A 25,378-nucleotide genomic window follows, 5' to 3' on the forward strand; every position below is an offset into this window, starting at 1 on the left:
GTGACTTTCACTTCCCTTCCCTTCTGTATTGAGAGGCGGGGCTCTGCTACTTCAGGTCCCTGGAAGAGGGAAGGGCTCCTTAGGGCTATAGTATACCTCCTTGGGTTTGTGCAGAAACTTCCCTTAAACTCGGATAGGATAGATCCCACCCAGGCCCTAATATTTTTTGTTTGTTTGGTTTTGGTTTTGGTTGTGTGGCGTGTGGGATCTTAGTTTCCCCGACCAGGAATTGAACCTGTGCCCCCCCCCACCCCCCCCACCCAACACACAGAGTCGTAACCATTGGTGTGGTGTGTGTGCTTGGGCATGTCTGACTCTTTGTGATTCCAAGGACTGTAGCCCACCAGGCCACTCTGTCCACGGGATTCTCCAGGCAAGTATACTGGAGTGGGTTGCCACTTCCTTCTCCAGGAGATCTTCCCATCTAGGGATTAAGCCTGTGTCTCCAGCATCTTCTGCATTAGCTGGCATATTCTTTGCCGCTGAGCCACTTGGGAAGCCCCTTAACCACTGGACCACCAGGGTAGTACCCCAGACTGCATACTTTGGGGGCTTCTGCCCGCTTATCAGCTGGCTACAGGCCTCTGCATGGCCAGGAGTCTTAGAGCTTAGAGGATGGTCCAGAACCCAGGACCCCTGGAATTCCCTGCCCAGATAGCCTGCCCTCGGATTCCAGGGTGGACGCAGGCCTCTTTCCTGATAGTCCTCTGTGGACTCCACTGCCTGAGGGCCTCCCTGGTCTGCAGAGGGGCCAGGGCTGTATGCATGCAGGGTGGGAGAGGGGAGGGCGGGGATGTCTGCCTGCGGGCACGCTAAGGGTCCCCACAGTATGGGATGGAGCTGGGGGCAGGCCAGGGAGTCGGGCTTGGAGCTTACTGTGGATAGAAACCCCCTGAACCCCACGTAGCAATGCCCCCTGTAGGCCCTGTGTGGACAGTGCAGGCCAGACACACGTGTGTCTCCCTGCATCTTCTGTGTGTCTGCCGTGTGTGTGTCTGCCGTGTGTGTGTCTGCCGTGTGTGTGTCTGCGGTATGCCACCTCAGCCCCTGCATGCCTGGCTTCTCTCCTGGAAGACAAGATTCCCAATGAGGCGGAATTCCTCAGAAACAAGAAGGGAATGCCTCAAGAATAAGAAGGCCTTAATAGTAATAGATTCTTTATGGCCACAAGGTGGGAGCAACTGTCCCCTCCCCCTGCGCTGGGACCCTGGGCCTTGAGGAAACCTTCGGGTCTTATGACAGCATGTCTCTTTTCCTTTGTCTGCACTGGATGTGCAATTTCTTACAGTGACAGGAAGGCGCCGTGGATGAAGTCCGTCATCCCCAGAAGCAGGGCTTTCCGTGGGGCCAGGATGTTCACTGTAAATTCTGATACTTAGTCTCTGTTCTTAACTTAGCTCACCTTGAAGTTTGTCTTTCTGGATCTAGCAGGGAATTGCTTTATGCCTCAGATTTTCATTTTCACCTTGTCTTTTATAAACCTGCAGCTGTGTATGTATGTTCCGTGGACCACCTAGTTATGCTGTGATGTGCTGGTTTCCAGACGTTATCCCCAAGAAGCAATGGCAGCTCTGCTTGGGGAGTTCATGATGGCTCGCTGTTTCAGGGGGCGTCATAGAAAGCTATGCCCTGTTTTCACTCCTGGTGCACCTAGTCAGCAGACCAGACCGGTGGAGGTGGGGTGACTGGCCGAGGCTTCCGGTCACCCCACCCCTCCGTGACTGCCCGGGTCAGACAGTGCCCTGGGTCAGACAGTACCCTGGGTACCTCAATGCACTGCTGCGCCTCTGCACATCAGCTGGAAGCGGCTACGGAGACGATGTCAGCAAGTCTGGGAAATTTCATACATAATAAAGGCAGGGGGCAGGGGGGCGCTTGTTCATTTACTGGGGGAGTTAATCATCTCATTTTATGTGGAAAATTCACCTGAGAAATAACGTGGTGGAGTAAATCGGTGACTGTAGATATTTTCTAAAAGGATAATGTTCATTTATTTTTCTTTATCGGTGTTTTGTTGCTTTACAATGTTGTGAGTTTCTGCTGTACAGCACAGTGAGTCAGCTATACGGAGTCTCTTTTGGATTTCCTTCGCATTCAGGTCACCACAGAGAATTGAGTTCCTTGTACTCTGGCAGGTCCTCATTAGTCATCTATTTTATACACAGCATCGATAGTGTGTGCATGTCAATCCCAGTCTCCCAATTCTTCCCACCCCATTTCTTCCCTTGGTATCCATGCATTTGCTCTCTATGTCTGCCTCTGTATTTCTGGTTTGCAAATAAGTTCATCTGTATCATTTTTCCAGGTTCCACATATATGTGTCAATATATTAAAAGCAGCAAGGAAAAAGCAACAAATAACAAATAAAAGGATATATTGAATTTTATTACAAATCGATTTCAAAACACCGTTTTTGACATCTTTGCTGAGTTTCCTCTGGATAAGGGGGGCGATGCTGACCCAGAATTCCCTGTGGCATTGCAATGCTCCAGTCCAGCTCCTCCTCCCCAGTCCCTCGAGCCTCCTGCCCCCTCCAGCTGGGAGCCTTTGTCCCACGCCTTAAGCACTGGTCCACCTTCTCCCGGGCAAGTCTCAGCTGTCTCCAGCCCCCAGGGATGGCTCCCCTCTGTCTGTTCTCTGACTCACCGGCAGCGCATGCTTCTTCTGCATCATTCCAGGTGGGTGTTGGTCCCTTTTTGGTCTAGTGCAAAGACAGTGGGTGGGTTCCTTCTTCCTGCCTTCTTCTCTCTCTCCTTCCTTCCACCCTGACATCTACAAGTGTTACTGAACTCTTGGCACATGCAGGATGTGTAAGGATGGGTCCTCCTCCGAGGAGTGCAGGCGACTCGGTGGGTCTGCCCTGCACCCTTCTTCCTTGGCCGGGCAGGGAGTTCCAGTGACTGGGGCAGCCGGCCAGTGTGGCCAGAGCTCTGCATCCCTGAGGCACCCAGAGCAGGGTGTCAAGGAGAGCCTGTGTAACTTGGCACTGCTAACTGTGGAGGAAGGGGCTGTGCAGGAGCCCGTGGGAGAGGCTGTGGATCACAGAATCCACTCAGAGCTGATCAGAAGTCACAGGAGAAGCTGGCCGACTAGGAAGGATCGGATTGAACGACAGTCGTGGGAAGCACTGTAGAGGTAGCATGGAGGCAGAAGGACACAGGGCTTACAGATGAGCCAGGAGCGGAGACAGCCCGGAGCTGACGGAGGAGGAGGGCTGGGCCCTCATTCCAGGGAGCTGGCCCCGAGCAGGGGTGGGTGGGGGCCGTGTGCTGTAGAGCCGTCCAGTAAGATGGGGACTTGGAGGCGGGGGTCCCTTCACGTGGAGTGACTAAGAGCCTGTGGTGGCCTGGGTGACACATTTCACAAGGTCTGTGAAACTGGGGAGCAGAGGGCAGGCCATTCAGAGTGGATATGAAAATCCTTTTAAGAAGTTTCTGGGGCAAAGAGGAAGAGGAAAAATGAAGTGGTTAGGAGGGTGTGGTGTCCACCTCTCTGCAGAAGATTTTCTGGGTTCCCAAATAAATCTGTTCTGCTCATCCATCCGCCCCCTTCCCCACTCTGTTAATTTCTCCCTTAGATCGTCCACAGGGCTCCGATCAGTTCAGTTCAGTTCAGTCGCTCAGACGTGTCCGACTCTTTGCGACCCCATGAATCGCAGCACGCCAGGCTTCCCTATCCATCACCAACTCCCAGAGTTCACTCAGACTCACATCCATCGAGTCAGTGATGCCATCCAGCCATCTCATCCTCTGTCGTCCCCTTCTCCTCCTGCCCCCAATCCCTCCCAGCATCAGAGTCTTCTCCAATGAGTCAACTCTTTGCATGAGGTGTCCAAAGTACTGGAGTTTCAGCTTTAGCATCATTCCCTCCAAAGAAATCCCAGGGTTGATCTCCTTCAGAATGGACTGGTTGGATCTCCTTGCAGTCCAAGGGACTCTCAAGAGTCTTCTCCAACACCACAGTTCAAACGCATCAATTCTTCGTTGCTCAGCTTTCTTCACAGTCCAACTCTCACATCCAAACATGACCACTGGAAAAACCATAGCCTTGACTAGACAGACCTTTGTTGGCCAAATAATATCTCTGCTTTTGAATATACTATCTAGGTTGGTTTTCTTCCAAGGAGTAAGTGTCTTTTAATTTCATGGCTGCAATCACCATCTGCAGTGATTTTAGAGCCCAAAAAAATAAAGTCTGACGCTGTTTCCACTGTTTCCCCATCTATTTCCCATGAAGTAATGGGACCAGATGCCATGATATTCGTTTTCTGAATGTTGAGCTTTAAGCCAACTTTTTCACTCTCCTCTTTCACTTTCATCAAGAAGATCTTTAGTTCCTCTTCACTTTCTGCCATAAGGGTGGTGTCATCTGCATATCTGAGGTGATTGATATTTCTCCTGGCAATCTTGATTCCAGCTTGTGCTTCTTCCAGCCCAGCATTTCTCATGATGTACTCTGCATAGAAGTTCAATAAGCAGGGTGACAATATACAGCCTTGCTGGACTCCTTTTCCTATTTGGAACCAGTCTGTGTTCCATGCCCAGTTTTAACTGTTGCTTCCTTACCTGCATACAGATTTCTCAAGAGGCAGGTCAGGTGGTCTGGTATTCCCATCTCTTTCAGGATTTTCCACAGTTTATTGTGATCCACACAGTCAAAGGCTTTGGCATAGTCAATAAGGCAGAAGTGGATGCTTTTCTGGAACTCTCTTGCTTTTTTGATGATCCAGCGGGCTCCCATCAGCTGTGGTCATTCTGAGCCCCTCAGTGGGAGGGGCTTGGGGGTGGGCAGATCCTGGAGGCATGTCTTTGATCTGGTGTCTTATGCTTCACGGTGACGAGCTCTGACACCCCGATGCGATGCCCTGTGCTTTCTCACAGTAAATCCAAAGGGAACAACACGGGTGGCGTTGAGCACATTGGGTCCATGCAGAAGGTTTGGCATTGACTTGGGCTGTTTTACCCACTGGGCATGGAAAGCCCTTATGCTGAGGCTCTCCCAGCTTCTCAGAGGCCCAAGGAAATGATACAGACCTGAGAAAAGATAAAATATCAGACTCCAGAATACTAAAAGTAAACCGCAGCCCCGGGAGTGGATGATGAACTGGCTGCAGGACATTTCAGAAGGGCAACCCCATCTCCGCTTTCTGAAGTTTTCTCAAATCATGTACCCCTTCATGGATCACAGCCTTGTTGCGGCCAAGGGGCTTACATAACTCAATGACACTGTAAACCATGCAGTGCAGGGCCACCCAGACACAGAGTCCCCTGGACTGTAAGGGGACCAAACTAGTCAGCCTTAAAGGAAATCAGCCCTGAATGTTCACTGGAAGGACGGATGACGCTGAAGCTGAAGTTCCCATACTCTGACGACCTGATGCAAAGAGCCAATTCACTGGGAAAGACTGAGGGCAGGAGGAGAAGGGGGCAACAGAGGATGAGATGGTTAGACAGCATCACTGACTCAGTGGACAAAAGAACCTGGGACGCTGCAGACCATGGGGTCCAAAAGAGTTGGACATGACTGAGCAACTGAACAACACAACCTCAGCAGCAAATGATGTAATTTGGAATGCAGGTGTTAAAGAAGAGTGGAAAGGAAGAGTGATGATTCGTAGAGGAAGCCTATTTTTAAACAGGGCCTGGAAGTTTCTCCTGGTACCTGGAGAGTTTTTCGGAGCATTATTCTCGATGTGCCTTAAGGTGTGGGCTCCTTGAGGTGGTTTAACTCATTCCTACACCATGGTGTACAGCGAAGTGCCAGGTGTGTGTGTTTAGTTAAAACAAACAAAACAGAGGTTGTCAACCTCTGTACTCCTCACCCCGACCTGATTTCCTGGATCTGTTTTCTCAAAGGACGTACTCTTTAAATGTGTGACTCATCTTTGCAAGCTTGTTTTGTTATTTCGGATGCCTTGAGACCTGTGCAGTGATGGATGACTTACCCGTCTCCATTCCAGTTCACGCTCATGTGTGTGCTCTTCCTTCCCCAGGCAGCTGCGGCCACTGAAGATGTCGACTCCCTCCTAAGAAGTGTTCCCGCCTCCTACAGGAAAAGACCTTCTCCACAGTGACCAGGCTGGTTCACCCCAGGGCTTCACCTGCTTTCTCTCATCAACAGTGGGAAGCCTCCTACAGTGTTTAAGGTAGTTCTGGACTATCTCCCACTGTATATAAAATATTGTGTTTTTGTCGGTGTGTTTTCCTTTGGGACAGCTCCACGGTTTTATCTGACTTCTGAAGGGGTCTGTGACCCTAGGAAGAATCACTGTCCACCCACTTTCCCAGGGTCACCCTGCTTTAGCCCCAGCTGTGATCTTTTGATGCTGTTAACAGTGCAGGCCTGAGCTGTCTCAGCTCCAGGTCGGCCCGCTCCCTTGTGGATTTCACTTAACTTTCACCTACTCTCCTGGTCGCAGGATCTGTCATGTGGTTCCAGGAGACCCAGGCTGGTGGTGCAGTGAGTGACACCCCCGTGGGCATCTCCTCGGCTCTGTGGGTACTGGACCCCACCCTCCTCACCCTGCCCTGCCCCTTGCTGGCACCACATGCGTGACTCAGGGCCGGTGGGTCCCAGACCCACTCAGTCACTGCTTCTCTGGCTCGCCTCCAAGTGAGTCTCACACATCAGACATGCCTGCCGTTGTCCGTCTGTCTCTGCTGGCTGCTCATGCCTGCATCGCTACTCAACCTGGATGGCCCCTCCTTGGCTGCCTGCTCTCCCTGCCTCCTCACTCACTTCCCGTTTATATTCCACGTGGGTGCCAAAATTTCCATTAAAAAAAAAGAAAATCTGATCATACACTACTCTGTGGCTTAAAACCTTTCACTGGTTGTTTTGCCACCTACAGATTCCAGTCCCCAGTCCTCAGCAAGGATCTGCATGTTCTGGGCACTTTCCGCCTCTCTAAGCTTTGCCGCTTTGCACCTCAACTCTGACTTATGGACAGGAATGTGATGAATCTCCCCTGTGCTCTCCCCCCATGAGGCTCACCTCACGCCCTGGGCAGCTGTCCACATCATGGTGTGACTCTGTGGACATGCCCACTCTCCCTGCTGGCTGGTGAGCTCCTTGAGCCCCTGGGTCAGTATTTCTAGTCTTGTTCTCAGGACCAAGTGTAGACATAGGTATGCAGTTGTTCGATTGTGTCTGACTTTTTGTGACCTGATGAACTGCAGCATGCCAGGCTCCCCTGTCCTCCACTGTCCTCTGGAGTTTGCTCAAACTCATGTCCATTGAGTCAGTGATGCTATCTAACCATCTCATCTTCTGCTGTCCCCTTTTCCTCCTGCCCTCAGTCTTTCCCAGCTTCAGGATCTTTTCTAATGAGTCGGCTCTTCATATCAGGTGGCCAAAGTGTTGGAGCTTCAGCTTCAGCATCAGTTCAGTTCAGTCACTCAGTCGTGTTCAACTCTTTGCAACCCCATGAACCACAGCATACCAGGCCTCCCTGTTTATCACCAACTCCCGGAGTCCACCCAAACCCATGTCCATTGAGTCGGTGATGCCATCCCACCATCTCATCCTCTGTTGTCCCCTTCTCCTCCTGACCTCAATCTTTCCCAGCATCAGGGTCTTTTCAAATGAGTCAGCTCTTCACATCAGGTGGCCAAAGTATTGAGGTTTCAGCTTCGAAATCAGTCCTACCAATGAACACCCAGGACTGATCTCCTTTAGGATGGACTGGTTGGATCTCCTTGCAGTCCAAGGGACTCTCAAGAGTCTTCTCCAACACCACAGTTCAAAAGTATCAATTCTTTGGCACTCAGCTTTCTTTATAGTCCAACTCTCCTTCCAATGAATATTCGGGGTTGATTTCCTTCATGATTGATTAGTTTGATCCCCTTGCTGTCCAAGGAACTCTCAAGAGTCTTTTCTAGCACCACAGTTCAAAAGTATCAATTCTTTGGTGCTCAGCCTTCTTTATGGTCCAACTCTCACATTCGTACATGACTACTGGAAAAATCATAGCTTTGACTATACAAACATTTGTCGGCAAAGTGATGTCTCTGCTTTTTAATATGCTGTCTAGATTGGTCATAGCTTTCCTTCCAAGGCATGTGGTAGGTCTTCAATATACAGTCATTGATTCAGCAGGGAATGAATAAAGAAATGAATGGATACCTCAAAATAATTTTACCAGAACTTATATCTGTCATCAGAATATGAGATGACTGATAACAGTTATCTCAGGGTGACCATTTGCAAGAGTATTCTAAGCCCTTCACATGTGGTAGCTCATTTAATCCCCACAACAGTCCTTTAAGGACAAATACTGTTATCATGGTTCCAATTTTATCCAAAGGGGGAACTGAGACACAGAGGCTGAGCTTCTATCCAGTGTGGGTATGTGGGATGCATCTTGTGATCACATGTGAAAGTGAAGTGAAAGTGTTAGTCACTCAGTAATGTCTGACTCTGTGCGACCCCATGGACTGTAGCGTTCCAGGCTCCTCTGTCCATGGGGTTCTCCAGGCAAGAATACTGGAGTGGGCTGCCATTTCCTCCTCCAGGGGATCTTCCTGCACATATGGCTGATGCCTAAATTGTGAGCGTCTTGAAGAGCAGGTTCTCATTTTATATTTCACTTGATTTATTTTGAATTTTTAAATTATATTTCATTTATTTGTGGCCACACTGAGTGGCATGTGGGGTCCTTGGTTCCCCGACCAGGGATCGAAACTGTGCTCCTTATGTTGGAAGCGCAGTCTTCACCACTGGAAAACCAGGGAAGCCTCTATTTTGAATTTTTAAAATCATCTTTGTCTCTGGAACTCCCATTTTGCCTGGCATACAACAGAACATGGATGTTGCTGACGGATTTTCTGACCTGGCCAACCTTTCAAGGACTCTCAGGGTGAAAGCTAGTCTGGTTTGGCTTTGCTCTTGGAAGTTTTGTGTCACTTTGGGGCATAAGGGGGCTTTTGTTAATTTCGGTTGGGAGCATGTTTAGTGTGGCCTTGGGTGGTGGATCTTTACCTGCTTCTTCTCCACTGTCCTTGTTCCCTGGGTTGTGTGACTCTTAACCCCCATCCCATGGTTTGGAGCTGATCCCCTGGTCCTAGGGTCCTGGGGATGACAGGGATTCATCAGGGGATAGAAAGTCCCTTGTGGAGGGGAAGGGGGCATCTCCCACCTCCTCCTTTTTCCCAGAAAAGTTCCAGGACAGGTGAAATAAAACCTGGACCCCTGGGGCTGGTCTCCTGTGTTTTATGGATCTGCATATGTGCATTCTCAGCTGCTAAGTCTTGTCTGTCTGACTCTTCTGCCATCCCAGGGACTGTCTATGCCCTCCAGGTTCCTCTGTCTATGGAATTTCCCAGGCAAGAATACAGGAATGAGTTGCCATTCCCTTCTCCAGGGATCTTCCTGACCCAGGGATAGAACCCATGTCTCTTGCGTCTCCTGAACTGGCAGGCAGATTCCTTTCCTCTGAGCCACCTGGCAAGTGTTTTATATATTCAGTAGGATACAAAGGGCTCTGAAGTCATCATCGCCTGTATAGATGAGGAAACTGCATGAGGAGGAGTTATGTCCAAGATCACACTGGTCTTGGACTTGTCGTTATTAAGCGTTGCTTGCCCACAATTAATTTGGAGATAAATCTTCAGGCACACCCACTGAGAATTCAGCTTGGCACCCTCCTTGTCTTCTCTGCCTACTCATCGAGCAAGCCAGAGCGTGTAACTAACAGCTGGCAGAATTCAGTTGATTCTGTGATGTCTTTATCTCATTTTTAATAAGCAAATGTGGGTTATGGGTTGACCTGGGACAGGTAACTGGGAAATGCATTAACCCTTCATTTTCTTCCTCTGTGTTGTAGAGATTTAAAACACGCTTCCTCGGGGTGACAGAGTTAATAAGCCAGACGGCAGGACGTCAAAGCCTCCTATCTCATTTGATAATCTGAGTCCCATTTAAAGGTGAATATGATGAATATATTGTTTGTCTCGATTATTTTGGGAGAAGGCTAATTTATGTGAATAAAATGTCAGGATTACAGGATATTTAAGGACTGTGGCCTTACAGCTCTGAGGTAGGTTTCAAGGCTTGAACCAGGTATAGAAAGCACTTTCCTCACGCTGAGGGTCAGCGGAGGAGAATGGCAACGGAGGTGTTTCTCAGGCGTGCGTCCGTATACGTGTGTGTTCACTCACTCGGTCGTGTCTGACTCTTAGCGACCCCGAGCACTGTAGCCCGCCAGGCTCCTCTGTCCATGGGATTTTCCAGGCAAGAATACTGGAGTGGGTTGCCGTTTCTTACACCAAGGGATCTTCCCAACCCAGGGATTAAACCCAGATCCTGCACTGGCAGGCCGATCCTTCACCACTGCGCCACCGGAGACAAGGCTGGTCTCTCATGCTTAAAACGTCTTTTATTCCCTGCGTTTGCAGGCACACCTCAGAGATACTGCAGTTGGGCTCTAGATCACCACAATAAAGCAAGTCACACATTTTTTTGTTTCACAGCACATATAAAAGTTTACACATAGTGCAGTCTATTAAATGAGTAATAAAAAAGCAATGTATGTACCTTAACTAAAAAATACTTTATTGCTAAAAAAGTGCTGACCATCATCTGAGTGATGATGAGTTACATCATCACTTGATGGTGTAACTTATGATGGCTTCAGTGAGTTACAGCCTTTTTGCTGGTGGAGGGTCTGATCTGCTCTCAATATTGATGGCTGCTGACTGATCACAGGAGTGGTTGCCAAAGATTGGGATGGCCATGGCAATTTTTTAAAATAAGACAACAGTGAAGTTTGCCACTTCCTCTCACTGGAACACTTAGAGGCCACTGTAGGGTTATTCAGTTCAGTTCAGTCGCCCAGTCGTGTCTGACTCTTTGCCACCCCATGAATCGCAGCACGCCAGGCCTCCCTGTCCATCACCAACTCCCAGAGTTCACTCAGACTCACATCCGTCGAGTCCGTGATGCCATCCAGCCATCTCATCCTCTGTTGTCCCCTTCTCCTCCTGCCCCCAATCCCTCCCAGCATCAGAGTCTTTTCCAATGAGTCAACTCTTCGCATGAGGTGTCCAAAGTACTGGAGTTTCAGCTTCAGCATCATTCCCTCCAAAGAAGTCCCAGGGCTGATCTGCTTCAGAATGGACTGGTTGGATCTCCTTGCAGTCCAAGGGACTCTCAAGAGTCTTCTCCAACACCACAGTTCAAAAGCATCATTTCTTCGGCGCTCAGCCTTCTTCACAGTCCAACTCTCACATCCATACATGACCACTGGAAAAACCATAACCTTGACTAGACGGACCTTAGTTGGCCTAATTTCAATAGTGTTGTGTCTCAGGGAACAGGGAGGCCCAAGGAGAGCACTGAGGGACCGCCAGTTGATGGGGACATCAGAACATACAGAATATCTGTCAATTAAGTTTGCTGTCTTTTATGGACGTGGTTCGTGATAAGCCCAAAACAAATCACAGTAGTAACATCAGAGATCACTGATGAACATAAACGTAATAGAAATGGAAAGGTTTGAAATGCTGTGAGAATTACCAAAGTGTGACACAGACGTGAAAGGAGCAGATGGTGTTGGCAAAGTGGGGTCACTTTTCCAATAGATGGGGTCAACGAGGGGTTGCCACAAACCTTGAATTTGTTTAAGAACAAAACACAGCATCTGTGAAGTGCAGTAAAGCAAAGTGCAATAAAATAAGGTGTGCCTGTATTTTAAAAGCACATTGTAACATTTTTATACATTTTAATACCACTTTTTAAAATTCATTTTTAATTGGAGGATAATTGCTTTTTAATGTTGTGTTGGTTTCTGCCACACATCAACATGAATCAGTCATAAGCGCACATATGTCCCCTCCCTATGGAACCTCCTTCCCACCTCTCACCCCATCCCAACCCTCTAGGTTGTCACAGAGCCCCAGTTTGAGTTTCCTGTGTCATACACCAAATTCCCACTAGCTATCTGTTTTACATACAGTAATATGTATGTTTTCCTGCTGCTGCTGCTAAGTCGCTTCAGTCGTGTCCAACTCTGTGCGACCTCAGAGACAGCAGCCCACCAGGCTCCCCCGTCCCTGGGGTTCTCCAGACAAGAACACTGGAGTGGGCTGCCAATTCCTTCTCCAATGCATGAGAGTGAAAAGTGAAAGTGAAGCCGCTCAGTTGTGTCTGACTCCTAGTGACCTCATGGACTGCAGCCTACCAGGCTCCTCCTATTCTCTTAATTTGTCTCACCCTCCCTTCCCCCTTAAATAGAATATTTTCCAGCTAATATTCTAATGATTTCATGTTATTAGAATCTGAGTTTGTGATGTCTTAGTTAAAATATTTTGTGTTTGCAAGTAACTTACGGCTAGAGACGTAGAAAATCAGGCAAGTCTAATCTGTAAAACTAGAGGGACAGGTTTTTTTCCAAAGCATGAGATTATATGGTCTGCCCTGGACACTGCCCCCAAGGTTGGGTATAGAGGACAGCTATTTTTTAGTTCATTTTCTCAGTCATTCTATGAGCACTTACCATGGGCTTCTGAATTCCCAGCTCAGCACAGTGCTGGATGCAGTAATAGGGAAGCTGTGGTTCCTGTCCCCGTGGGGCTTCCTGTCCTGGGGTAACAGCAGTGACTTGTGTTATTACATTCATGCTGGTTGCTGTGGGGGCCCAGAGGAGGAAGGAATAGCCAGGTGTCTGGGCGCTCCCTGGGGTGGTGGGAGGAGGGTGACCCTCGCTGAGACCGGATGGATTGGGAGGTACCTTGGGAGGTAAAGGGCAGAGTCAAGCCAAGGGCTCTGGGGTTGGAGCACAGGGCAAGGTGAAGGCTGACAGTGGAGGGGCAGGGGGACAGGGAGGCGGAGGCTTGCATCTGAAGGGAGCAGTCAGAGCCTCAGCACCAAGGAACTGTGCTCAGGGCTGCGGACTGACTGGGGGGCACTGGGGAGCCAGTGCAGGTGTTTTGACCTGATCATTTGGTAATCTCTGGTTCAACCAGTTTGGTAATCCCTGGAGATGGACTGGTTAGTGCTGGCGAGAGCAGCTCTGGGGTGGCAGGCGCCAGGGTCACTAAGCCAGCATCTCGCATTGGGGGTGTGTGTGCGCGCGCACGTGTGTGTGTGCTTGTGCACGCAGTGTGTGTGTATGTGCGCACATGGCAGAGTTGTCCCTATCACTGAGGTGGGGAGCAAGGCTGGTGGGGAGAATACATTTGGTTTGAGGCCTGTGGAATATGAGGAATTCATAGGTTGTTGAATAAATTTGTACAATAGGGGCTTCCCTAGTGACTCAGATGGTGAAGAATCTGCCTGCAATGCAGGAGACCCAGGTTCAGTCCCTGGGTCAGGAAGATCCCCTGGAGAAGGATATGGCAACCCACTCCAGGATTCTTGCCTGGGAAATCCCATGGACAGAGGGGCCTGGTGGGCTACAGTCCATGGGGTCGCAGTCAGATATGACTGAGTGAATTAACACTTTTCTTACTTTCATAAATTCATTGGAAGCAGGAGATTGGACTTTGGTGCACATAATTGCAACTCCACCCCCACCCCCTGCCGCCGCCTCAGGAGTACTGAACAGGAACATTCCAAGAGGAAAAGGGGCCATACTGAACATTTCTTGTGGGCTTGAGTAGTTTAGAAAGGTAGGCAAAAGGAGCATTTGTTTTTACTTTTTCAATTCCAATTGATATTATTTTAGTGATGTTTAATGGATAAAACCCTGGGCATGCTTTCTTTCTGGCATCAGTCAAAGGCTTGACCTGATTATGGATATGGACAAAATGTTATGAAATCAAAATCACAGCTTACCAGGGGCTTCCCTGGTGGCTCACTCTGTAAAGAATCTGCCTGCAGTGCAGGAAACCTGGGTTCTGTCCCTGGGTCGTTGCCCCAGAAATTCCATGGACAGAGGAGCCTAGTGGGCTACAGTCCACAGGGTCGCAAGAGCTGGACACGACTCAGTGGCTAAAGCACCACCAGGACCTCAGTTTAATACATAGCCCAGTGGCTGGTCAATGCCTGTTGTAGCTACAGGACCTCAGTTTAATACATAGCCCAGAGGCTGGTCAATGCCTGTTGTAGCCTCTGCTCTGTTGGTGTGGCTTCTCAACTGTGCAGAGGGGCTGTGGAGGTTTTATTTTTTTGTGGTAAGATTAATACATGTTTCTTGTAGGAATTTTAAATTGAAAGCTCTAGCAAGCCCCAGAAAAGGGGAAGACAACCAATCATAAGAACCAACCCAATTGTAATCTATTATTGTTATTTCTTGCGGTCTTTCTGGTTCATTTCTATGCAGCTGTGCCATTTCATCCAAAGAGTTTAGTGTCATACATTATAAAGGGAAGGTGTGACCTTTAGCAGGATCTGGAAGTTTGGGGCATCGCACATGGGTCCTGACAGTGGCTATGTTCTAGGTGGGGAACAGATCCATATAAGTAGAGGCAAGATGCTTTAATGGTCTAGTGAGTAGTCTACTTGGGGTGTAGCATAGGTTGGATTTGGGGGAAATTTAAATGGAAATGCATGATGGCACAGATGATGGAAGTTTTGTTCATCTGAAATTATGTGAGCTTGTCCCCAGTTCTGTTAAAAATCTTCATCCTCCTTTTACCCATTTTGCATCACAAAGCATGATCGCATAAACGATGTCCGGAGACTAGCCTATCAGTGTGACTTGGGGGTGAGGGTGAAGCTGGGAGGGAGTCAATGTATGTAGCTTTAGAGATTTGGGGGGAATAGTTCCTTTTAAAATTTTTGTTTGTTTGTTTCTCCAGGAGAATATGAAAGTATTACTCAGGCTTCTTTGTTTCATCACTTTACTGATTCCTTCTCTGGAGGCTGGTGAGTAAAGCATTTCCTTGTGTTCCTGTCCGCTAAGAAAATCTGTTACGTAGAATACCTGTGGTACCTTCCTGAACAGCATCGTTTTTCTTAGCTGTGTCTTTGGATTTCCAGGTCACAGAACTGTATTGCTGGATGCCCTTTCAACATCTTTACTTTTCATTCTCTCATTTGTCCACTGGGAAGCTGAAGCCCAGGGAGGTTAGGAGCCACGGTCATGAGGCTATTTCAGAGCAAAAGCTGTAATCCATACCACCAGCGTCTAGTCCACGTCTCTCCCCACTTTGTTGCTGCTTAAAGAGTATACTCTGGGGCTTCCTGGCTTTCATTTGGAAGAGGTATAAAATGCAGTCTTTATGAACCCACAGCTGACAATTTATTGTCTCCATTAGTTCATCCTCACTCTTCCCCTCTCCCTCTCTTACTGCAAATGCATTTAGCCCTACTATTTGCTGGGCTCTGCTACTGGGGCTACAACCATCAATAATCCAAATAGAAATATCTATCTGCCTGGGGTTTACATTCCAGTAATGAACAGAGACAATACCTTAGATAACTAAATATATATTATGTCATATGTTGGTAAGTGTAGAGAGGGGGAAAAAAGCAGGAAAAGGAAGGTATAAAGTTTTGGCATTGGGGTGGGCAGAAGGTTCCATTAAGATCTCGTCAAGAAGTTGACCTTTGACTTGACCCTGAAGGAGGGGGTGGAGGGAGCTATATAGACCACGGTGGGGGTGGAGAAATATTCTAGGCAGCCTGTGCCAAAGTGCTGAGGCCAGGAGTACAGGCATGCTCCAGGAACTAAAATCTGCTGTGGCTAGAACAGAGTGAAAGGTGAGGGGTGTGACTTGAGTGATAGAGATGAGGGGAGGGTTGATCGTGTAGAGGACTTAGCAACCTTTATAAGGATCTTGGCTTGTACTCTGAAATGGGAAGACTGCGTAGGTTTCCAGTTTAAACCTAGAGAGGTGAATTTTTTGTTGTTGTTGTTGCACTCTGTGGCTTGTGGGAACTTAGTTCTCCAACCAAGGATTGAACCCAGGTCCTCCACTGTGAAAGTGTGGGGTCCTAACCACTGGACTGCCAGAAAATTTCTATATTTTACAGGCTCATTCTGGGTCTCATACTGTGAACAGATCATTGGGAAGCAAAGGGAGAAACAGGCCAGTTAGGAGGTGGCTACAGTGGTTCAGGCAAGCTATGAAAGTAAGCTATTCAAGGGTGACAAGGAGAACTGAGTTGTCAGAGTCTGGATATACTTTGATGACAGAGCCAAGAGGATTTTCAGATAGAGCAGATGTGAGTGTGAGGGACAGAGGGTTTTAGTCTGAGCACATGGAAAGTGGAGTTGCCATTATGAGAGGGGGAAGGTCATGTGTTCAGACTGGACATGTTAAGGTTGTTGCTGTTGTTCAGTTGCCAAGTTGTGTCCGACTCTTTGTGACCCCACGGACTGCAGCACTCCAGGCTTCCCATCTCCCAGAATTTGCCCAAACTTATGTGCATCGAGTCGGTGATGCCATCCAACCATTTCATTCTCTGCCACCCTCTTCTCTTGCCCTCAGTCTTTCCCAGCATCAGGGTCTTTTCCAGTGAGTTGGCTTTTCACATCATGTGGCCGAAGTATTGATCTTCAGCATCAGCATCAGCCCTTCCAATGAATATTCAGGGTTGGTTTCCTTTAGGACTGACTGTGCTTTATCTCCTTGCTGTCCAAGGGCCTCTTAAGAGTCTTCTCACCACAATAGCTGTCTGTTAGATGTCTACATAGTGATTTGATTAAGCAGTCTGGAGCTAGAGACTGGAGGAATAAAGTTGAAGACCTTGGCAAGCAGCTGGTATTCGAACTCTGAGACTTGATGGGGAGAAAAGAACAGAGCGTCGGGGAGTGAACTCCGCAGCTCTCCAAGAATGAGTGGGCAGGCTCCCACTCACCAAGAGCCAGTGACAGACTGGCCAGAACTGTAGGAGGAGAGCCAGACAGTGTCCTGGAAGCCAAGTGAAGAGCCCGTTTCAAGGATGAGGATAACACGTGTCCAGTACAATGGATGGCGTCACTGACTCAACGGACATGAATATGAGCAAACTCCGGGAGACAGTAAAGGACAGAGAGGCCTGGTGTGCTGCAGACCATGGGGTTGCAAAGAGTCAGACAGGACTGAGTGACTGAACAATATAGCAGCAATGCAGATGTGTTGAGTAAGATGATGTTTCAAACTCGTTGATTTAGCAACTTAAAAGTCATAGGTGACTTGGTCAGAAGAGTTTTGGTGGAGCGGTGGGGCAAACCCCAGATAAACAGGAGAGTGTGTTGAGCTGAGTTCTTGAGGCTTATTCTTTTATCACTGTTAATTGTTATTGCTACTGCTATTCCTAGGAGTCCAGTCCTGGCTCAGTGCAGGTACCATGCTGAGCGCCTAGCCACTTTTGTTTCAATACTGTTTTTAAGCAGCTTTAAAGGAGGTTATAATAGACTCACGTTTACGGTATTCAGTTTGATGTGCTGGCATACATAGTCACCCATGAAACCATCACAATCCCAGATAATATTGAAATGAGTGTAAATTGGTTTAGAGAGACTGGACTACTTAACAATACTGAGTCTTCTGATCAAAGAATGAAGTATAGATGTCTTCACTGTCTTTGATCTCTTAACATTTATTTAAATAAATTTAATCTTTATAAATTTATTTTGCAGTTTTCATTGGATTGGTCTGATGCATCTTTGTCAGATTTATCCTTAATTATTCATATCTATTGAGGCTTTTATAAAGGGTATTTTCAAAAATCCAGTTTCTAATGGTTTTTGATAATATAAACTCATTCCTATTTGCATATTCATATTATATCCCACAACTGAGGAACCCCTCTAGATCTTTTGTAGATTTCTCTGCACATTAAAGATTTCATAGCATATTCTACATAGATAATCACGTCGTGTGCAAATAGACATTTTATTTTCTCCTTCAGTCTTAATGCCATTTCTTTTTCTTGCCCTAATACACTAATTAGGTCTTCCAATACAATGTTGAATAAAAGTGGTTAGAGCGGGCATTCTTACCTTCTTGCTAATCTTATATATGATAGCTATAAGTTTTTTATAGCTGTTCTCTATTAGGTTTAGGAAGTTCCCACCTATTTCTAGTTTTGTTTGTTGCTGGTTTTCTTGGATAAGGACCCAACTTTGCACTCCTAGCGTGTTATGTACCTCACAATGCACTGTTGGTTTTTAATATACTGTAGGATTCGATTTGCAAAGATGTTTAAAAAATTTTTGCATCTGTATTCTATGATGAAGACTTGTTTGTGGTTTTCCTGTAATGTCTTTGGTTTGGGAATTAGAATAATACTTATTTGACAGAGTGAATTGGGAAGTATTTCTGACTCTTCCATTTTCTGAAAGAGTTTGTGTAAAATTGGTGTTTTCCTTCTATGAATATACCAGTGAAGCCATCTAGGCTTGAAATTTTGTTGTTCTTGTTGTTGGGTTTTTTCCTTAAATTTTTTTTTAAAATTGAAATATAGTCGATTTACAATATTCTGAAAGAACTAGCTTTTGATATATTTGATTTTTCTCTGTTGTTTTTGTTTTTTATTTCATTGATTTTTCTCTTGGAGCCATATCATTTACTATCTTATGCTTACTTAGGTTTTAATTTTTTCTTACTTATTAAGTGGAAACTGAAGTTATTAATTTGAGATCTTGTTTCTTACAGAGGTATTTAATGCTACTGACTTTCCTCTAGGTATTTTTTTCCTTTGCGTGACACAAGTGTTGATATGTTATATTTTATCATTCAGATCAAAGTGCTTTCTAATTTCCTCTTATTTCTTCTTTGATGCATGGGTTATTTAGAATATATATTTTTAAGGTTTTAAACCCATCAGTGAATTCCTAGATATTTTTCTGTTATTGATTTCTAATTTAATTCAGAGAACATACTTTGAACCCTTTGAAGTTTGTTAACTGTTGGGTTATGAACAAGAATATGGCTTATCTTGATAAGCTTTCTTGTGTGCAATTAAAAAGAATGTGTATTTGGTTGTTGGGTAGATCTTCTGTAAATACTAATTATGCCAGATTGGTTGATAGTGTGGTTCCAATCTTCTTCTACATCCTTGCTGGTTTTCTGTCTCATTGTTCTACTTGTTCTATCAGTTATTGTGAGTGGTGTTGAAATCTCTTGACTCTTATTGTAGGTTTCTCTCTTTCTTCTTGCAGTTCTATCAGATTTTGCTTTATGAATTTTGAAACACTGTCAATAGGTGAATAAACGTCTAAGATTACCATGTACCTCTTGACAAATGACTCCTTTGTTGTAATTAAATGACTTTCTACCCCTGGAAATATGCTTTAGTGTAAAATCTACTTTGATAATAATGTAGTAACCATTCAAATCTTCTTTTAATTAACATAATATTTCTCTCCCCTCTCCGCTTTTACTTTTAAGGTGTTTTTACACTTCAAGTGTGTATATGTGTGGGTTTGTGTGTATGTTAGCATATAGTAGGATCCTTTTTTTTAAATCACATCTGACTATCTCTGCCTTTCAATTGGGTTACTTATACCATGAAAAAAATATAATATGATTATTAGTATATTTGGGTTTATTTTAGGAGCTTGTGATTTTATTTTCTCCTTGTACTATTATTACTTTGTTATCTTTTCTCTCTCTCTCTCCCTTTTTTTTTTTTTGCTGCCTTTTGGATAAATTGAGAATTTTCATGATTTATTTTATCTTCTGTGTTGGCTTATAATAACTTTAAAAAAATAGCTGCCCTAGTACTTATGGTATCTGTCTTTAACTTATCAGAAATGGCAACCCACTCCAGTTGCCTGGAAAATCCCATGGACGGAGGAGCCTGGTTGGCTACTGTCCATGGGGTTGCAAAGAGTCGGACACGACTGAGCGACTTCACTTAAGCGACTTTTATATACCTTCAAGTGACTGTACCAGTTCACAAATAGTATAAAAAACCTAGAATACATCCACTTCTCCCTTCTCAAACTTTGCCCCATTGTTTCCATGCATGTTATGTCTTCAGGTGTTATACGTCTCACAATCATTGTTTTTGCTTTAAACATTTAATTATCTTTCAGTACAGTTCAGTTGCTCAGTTGTTTCTGACTCTTTGCGACCCCATGGACTGACTGCAGCATGCCAGGCTTCCCTGTCCATCACCAACTCCTGGAGCCTGCTCAAAGTCATGTCCATCGAGTCGGTGATGCCATTCAACCATCTCATCTTCTGTTGTCCCCTTCTCTTCCTGCCTTCAATCTTTCCCAGCATCAGAGGCTTTTCCAATGAGTCAGTTCTTTGTATCAGGTAACCAAAGTATTGGAGCTTTGGCTTCAGCATCAGTCCTTCCAATGAATATTCAGGACTGATTTCCTTTTGGATTGAAAAGTTTGATTTCCTTGCAGTCCCAGGGACTCTCAAGGGTCTTCTCCAACAGCACAGTTTAAAAGCACCAGTTTTTCACTGCTCGACTTTCTTTATGGTCCATCTCTCCTCACACCCATACGTGACTACTGGAAAAACCATAGCTTTTACTATATGGACCTTTGTTGGTATACTGTCTCTGCTTTTTAATATGTTGTCTAGGTTTGTCCTAGCTTTTCTTCCAAGGAGCAAGCATCTTTTAATTTCATGGCTGCAGTGACCATCTGCAGTGATTTTGGAGCCCAAGAAAATAAAGTCTGTCACTGTTTCCATTGTTTCCCCATCTATTTGCCATGAAGTGATCTTTAGTTATCTTTAAAGAGATTTAAATAAAATGAAAAGCTCTTAATGACTACCCATGTAGTAAATGTTTCTGGGGCTATTTATTCCTTTATGTAGATTGATTTTTTTTCATCTGATAACTATTTTTTTCTTTCTTTCCAAAGGACCTCCTTACATTTTTTGTCAGTACAAGTGTGCTGGTGATAGTTTATATATATATGTGAAGATAAATATAAAAAAGTAATATTTTTAAAGTATGAAAAAGTATTTTGCCTCTATTTATTTTGCCTCTATTTCTGCCTCTATAATTTATTCAAGCAAGATAATCAGTGAATACAAAAATAATTGAGTGAAAAGTATTTATAGACTATGCACATAATCTCAAAATACCACCTTTCAAGTTGTTTATTAATTGAAAAGAGACACTGTATAGTTGAAAGACCTGGAGGATAAAATTTAGCGGGATGATCCAATTTTGCATCACTGAAAATGGAGATACTGATAATTATGTGTTTTCTGTGACGACAGAATAGGGATGAATATTAACCAGGTATTACCAATTGTCTGACTTGAATTTTGCAGTGTTGCCTCTATTTCTGAAAGATACTTTCCCTGGATGTAGAGTTCTAGGTAGATGATTTTTTTTTTCCTTTTAGTACTTACCTTTATTCTTTTCTCTTTGGCTTGTATTGTTTCTGGTAAGAAGGCTGCATCGTTTTTGTCTTACGTGGTGTGGTTTTCTTCATGTTTCTTTGGCTTGGGGATCATTGTGGCTTTGGGGTCTGTGGGTACGTCATTTTCATAAAATTCTGAAAATTTCAAATTTTATTTTTTCAAAGAGTTTTCATGTTCCAGGGAGACAGGCCTTCTCCTGCCCTTCAGGGATGCATGTTACATGAATTGAGGAATGCTCAGTCCTGTAGTCCTCCAGAACTCGCTCCTCCTCTGGGTGCAGCTGTAATCTCTTTGGTATCCTGCCCTCCGGCCTCCTGGTTTACCTGGATTCCCAGGTCCACCTCCTCAGCTCAAGAAGGAACACTGGGTTTTGCCTCCTTTCCTCCCTGCAGTGCCACAGTTTAGAATCCCCCTCTACACAGTACTTTGGGGAAACTCTAGGGTTCCCCTCCTTTTGTGTCCTGACTTTGTGGTATTTCTGTCCTTTGTTCCCTGACATTCAATGTCTTGAACATTGTTGGTTCTTATACTTTGTCCAATTTTTTTAGCTGTTGATATGGGAGGGCAAATTACAGTTATTCCATCTTTTTACTGAAACAGCTCTACAGAGGGGATGAGAGAGATTAAATAACTTGCTCAAGGACACAGGTAGTAAGTGACTAGAAATCTTTCAGACTTCCAAGATAATACTCCTAATTGTCAGGTTCTTAACTTCTCCTGTATAACACAAAGAAAGGCAATGCCAAAGAATGCTCAAACTGTTGCACAATTGCACTCATCTCACATGCTAGTAAAGTAATGCTCAAAATTCTCCAAGCCAGGCTTCAGCAATACGTGAACCGTAAACTTCCAGATGTTCAAGCTGGTTTGAGAAAAGGCAGAGGAACCAGAGATCAAATTGCCAACATCCGCTGAATCATCGAAAAAGCACTCATCTCACATGCTAGTAAAGTAATGCTCAAAATTCTCCAAACCAGGCTTCGGCAATATGTGAACCATGAACTTCCAGATGTTCAAGCTGGTTTGAGAAAAGGCAGAGGGACCAGAGATCAAATTGCCAACATCTGCTGGATCATCAAAAAAGCAAGAGAGTTCCAGAAAAACATCTATTTCTGCTTTATTGACTATGCCAAAGCCTTTGACTCTGTGGATCACAATAAACTGTGGAAAATTCTGAAAGAGATGGGAATACCAGACCATCTGACCTGCTTCTTGAGAAACCTGTATGCAGGTCAGGAAGCAACAGTTAGAACTGGACATGGAAAAACAGACTGGTTTCAAATAGGAAAAGGAGTACGTCAAGGCTGTATATTGTCACCCTGCTTATTTAACTTCTATGCAGAGTATGTCATGAGAAACACTGGGCTAGAAGGAGCACAAGCTGGAATCACGATTGCCGGGAGAAATATCAATAACCTCAGATATGCAGACGATACCACCTTTATGGCAGAAAATGAAGAGGAACTAAAAAGCCTCTTGATGAAGGTGAAAGAAGAGAGTGAAAAGGTTGGCTTAAAGCTCAACATTCAGAAAACTAAGATCATAGCATCTGGTCCCATCGCTTCATGGGAAATAGATGGGGAAACTGAAAATAGTGTCAGACTTTATTTTGGGGGGCTCCAAAATCACTGCAGATGGTAGTTGTAGCCATGAAATTAAAAGACACTTACTCCTTGGAAGAAAAGTTATGACCAACCTAGATAGCACATTCAAAAGCAGAGACATTACTTGGCCAACAAAGGTCCGTCTAGTCAAGGCTATGGTTTTTCCTGTGGTCATGTATGGATGTGAGAGTTGGACTGTGAAGAAAGCTGAGGGGCGAAGAATTGATGCTTTTGAACTGTGGTGTTAGAGAAGACTCTTGAGAGTCCCTTGGACTGCAAGGAGATCCAGCCAGTCTATCCTAAAGGAGATAAGTCCTGGGTGTTCATTGGAAGGAATGATGCTGAAGCTGAAACTCTAGTACTTTGGCCACCTCATGCAAAGAGATGACTCATTGGAGAAGACCCTGATGCTGGGAGGGTTTGGGGGCAGGAGGAGAAGGGGACGACAGAGGATGAGATGGCTGGATGGCATCACTGACTTGATGGACGTGAGTCTGAGTGAACTCCGGGAGTTGGTGATGGACAGGGAGGCCTGGCGTGCTGCGATTCATGGCGTGGCAAAGAGTCGGACATGACTGAGCGACTGAACTGAACTAACACTCTCCTGTATAACACAAATTAATATATTTAATAACCGGTGTTTTTATTTAGATAGTCCATGAAGAAATGTTGACAAATTTCTTACAGAAATGACTTTCCCTTTCTCCTTTTTAAAGATAAATGTGAGGAGCATGAAGAGAAAATTACATTAGTTTCCCCCGCACATGAAATTGACGCCCGTTCGTGTCCTCTCATCACAAGTGTACACAAAGAGCCGATAACTTGGTATAGAAATGACAGCACGACAGCCGTATCTACAGAAAGAGGGTCCAGGATTCATCAGCACAAAGACAAGCTCTGGTTTGTTCCTGCTGAAGTGGAGGACTCAGGAGCTTACTACTGCTCAGTGAGGTAAGCAAGCGCTAAGTACGTTACAAACATGTGATGTCTGTTCCTGCAATACTTCAGGACAGAAAAAAAAAAATTTTTTTTAATGAATCTATTTTGATTTATTTTAGAAATTCAACTTACTGCCTCAAAATTAAAATAGTGGTAGAGTTTGTGCAGCATGAGCCTAACTTGTGTTACAGTGAAAGAACTGTGTTTACCCAGAGACTACTGACCGCGGGAGACGGACAGCTTGTATGTCCTTACTTGGATTTTTTAAAAGATGAAAACAATGAGTTACCCCAAGTACAGTGGTATAAGGTAATTTTCTATTACATATGGCCTTTTACTTCTCTAGCAAATAAAACAGTTTGCTCTCATAGACAATAGGATGAATCTGCAAAGTACTTTTGGCAGATTATTTGCTTTTGAGTGGTGAAACTTCATAGAACGTTTTAAAAGTTTTATGTTTGTACGTGTTTAATTTGCAGCTTAACTAAAAATTTACTGTCATTTTTGTGTAATAGGGTACAGCTGAGAAAAGTACAGTGGGCACATAAGATGTTTAAAGATGATTATAAATTTAGGGTTTTTTAAAGTGACTCTTCGTTACAAAGTATATTACTTCATGTTTTATTATAACTATTAAGTGGTCCTTAGATAACTTTAGTGGTTTCTATAACCGAAAAGTGATCAGCTAGCACTGCATGGCATACATCAGATTCTGGTATCTTTGATCTACTGGTTTGTTGGAGCTTACATGGATAATCATTTTTTAGAGGTTTAAAAATATAAAATAATATCAGTGAAGAGTGGAAGTATATCATTACTAAGAAACTGTAGTTAACATTCTTTCCTCAAACATGTTTCTCCTACAAAGTAGATTTGTCTCCAGTTGTCTTCAAAGTGCAAGACTCATAGGCATAAAAATGTAATATCTTGAGAATATAATTATGACTTTGCCAAAAAAAAAAAAAAGCAAAATTAAAACTTCTGTGCAAGGACCTTTCTATTCACATATACTTGACTGTGTGTTCTAGTCCGTTAGTCGTATCTGACTCTTTGTGACCCCACGGACTGTAGCCCACCAGGCTCCTCTGTCCATAGTGTTTCCCAGGCGAGAATGTCGGAGTGGGTTGCCCTTACATGAATGCAACTATGACTAATTGGTTTTCAATGCTTCCTTTCCCCCTGTCTAGGATTGCAAACCTCTACTTCTTGACAATGTAAACTTTGCTGGAGTAACAAATAAGCTGATCATCACAAATGTGAACACAACACACAGTGGGCACTATATGTGTCTTGCATCGTACACACACTTGGGAAAGCAGTATCGTGTCACCCGGGCGATAAAGCTGATTACTCTGGGTGAGTCATAGCTGCAGTCCTGGGAGTTTAAATCTGGGAAGGTCCAGAGACCGTGAGTAATATCACCTTCACTGTCTACAGAGGGACCAAGTCCAAGAGAAGCTTGATGACTTGCTAGAGGTCACCTGGCTTTAGTGTTTGTTGCTATATGCTATTTAAGTGTTTTCATTCCTGTTTCAGACGCAGTGCTGATTAAACAGATGGGATGAGCTGAGTTTTCCAGCTGAACTAGGAGGCTTGTTTTTGGGCATAGCTAAAGATGGTTCTCTA

General features: G+C 44.9%; 1 protein-coding gene across 9 annotated transcripts in view; it reads left to right on the plus strand.

Annotated features, from left to right (window-relative positions):
- IL1R1 (interleukin 1 receptor type 1) overlaps positions 1-25,378 on the plus strand; it is a 93,867-nt gene that overhangs the window by 48,841 nt on the left and 19,648 nt on the right. For 5 of the 9 annotated variants that reach the window (XM_013967459.2, XM_013967460.2, XM_005686294.3 and 2 more), the window contains exons 2-7: positions 5,993-6,145; positions 9,824-9,923; positions 14,739-14,805; positions 23,530-23,764; positions 23,872-24,061; positions 24,940-25,108. In XM_013967459.2, the coding sequence (XP_013822913.2) occupies positions 14,745-14,805; positions 23,530-23,764; positions 23,872-24,061; positions 24,940-25,108 (655 nt within the window). In that variant the 5' untranslated portion in view covers positions 5,993-6,145; positions 9,824-9,923; positions 14,739-14,744. Of the gene's footprint in view, positions 1-5,992; positions 6,146-6,418; positions 6,613-6,850; positions 7,063-9,823; positions 9,924-13,525; positions 13,608-14,738; positions 14,806-23,529; positions 23,765-23,871; positions 24,062-24,939; positions 25,109-25,378 lie in introns of those variants that run through there. The other 4 variants (XM_005686295.3, XM_013967458.2, XM_013967461.2 and 1 more) reach the window with 4 other exon arrangements.

This window comes from Capra hircus, chromosome 11 (genome assembly GCF_001704415.2).
Source record: "Capra hircus breed San Clemente chromosome 11, ASM170441v1, whole genome shotgun sequence".
In the NCBI taxonomy this organism is placed as follows: domain Eukaryota; kingdom Metazoa; phylum Chordata; class Mammalia; order Artiodactyla; family Bovidae; genus Capra; species Capra hircus.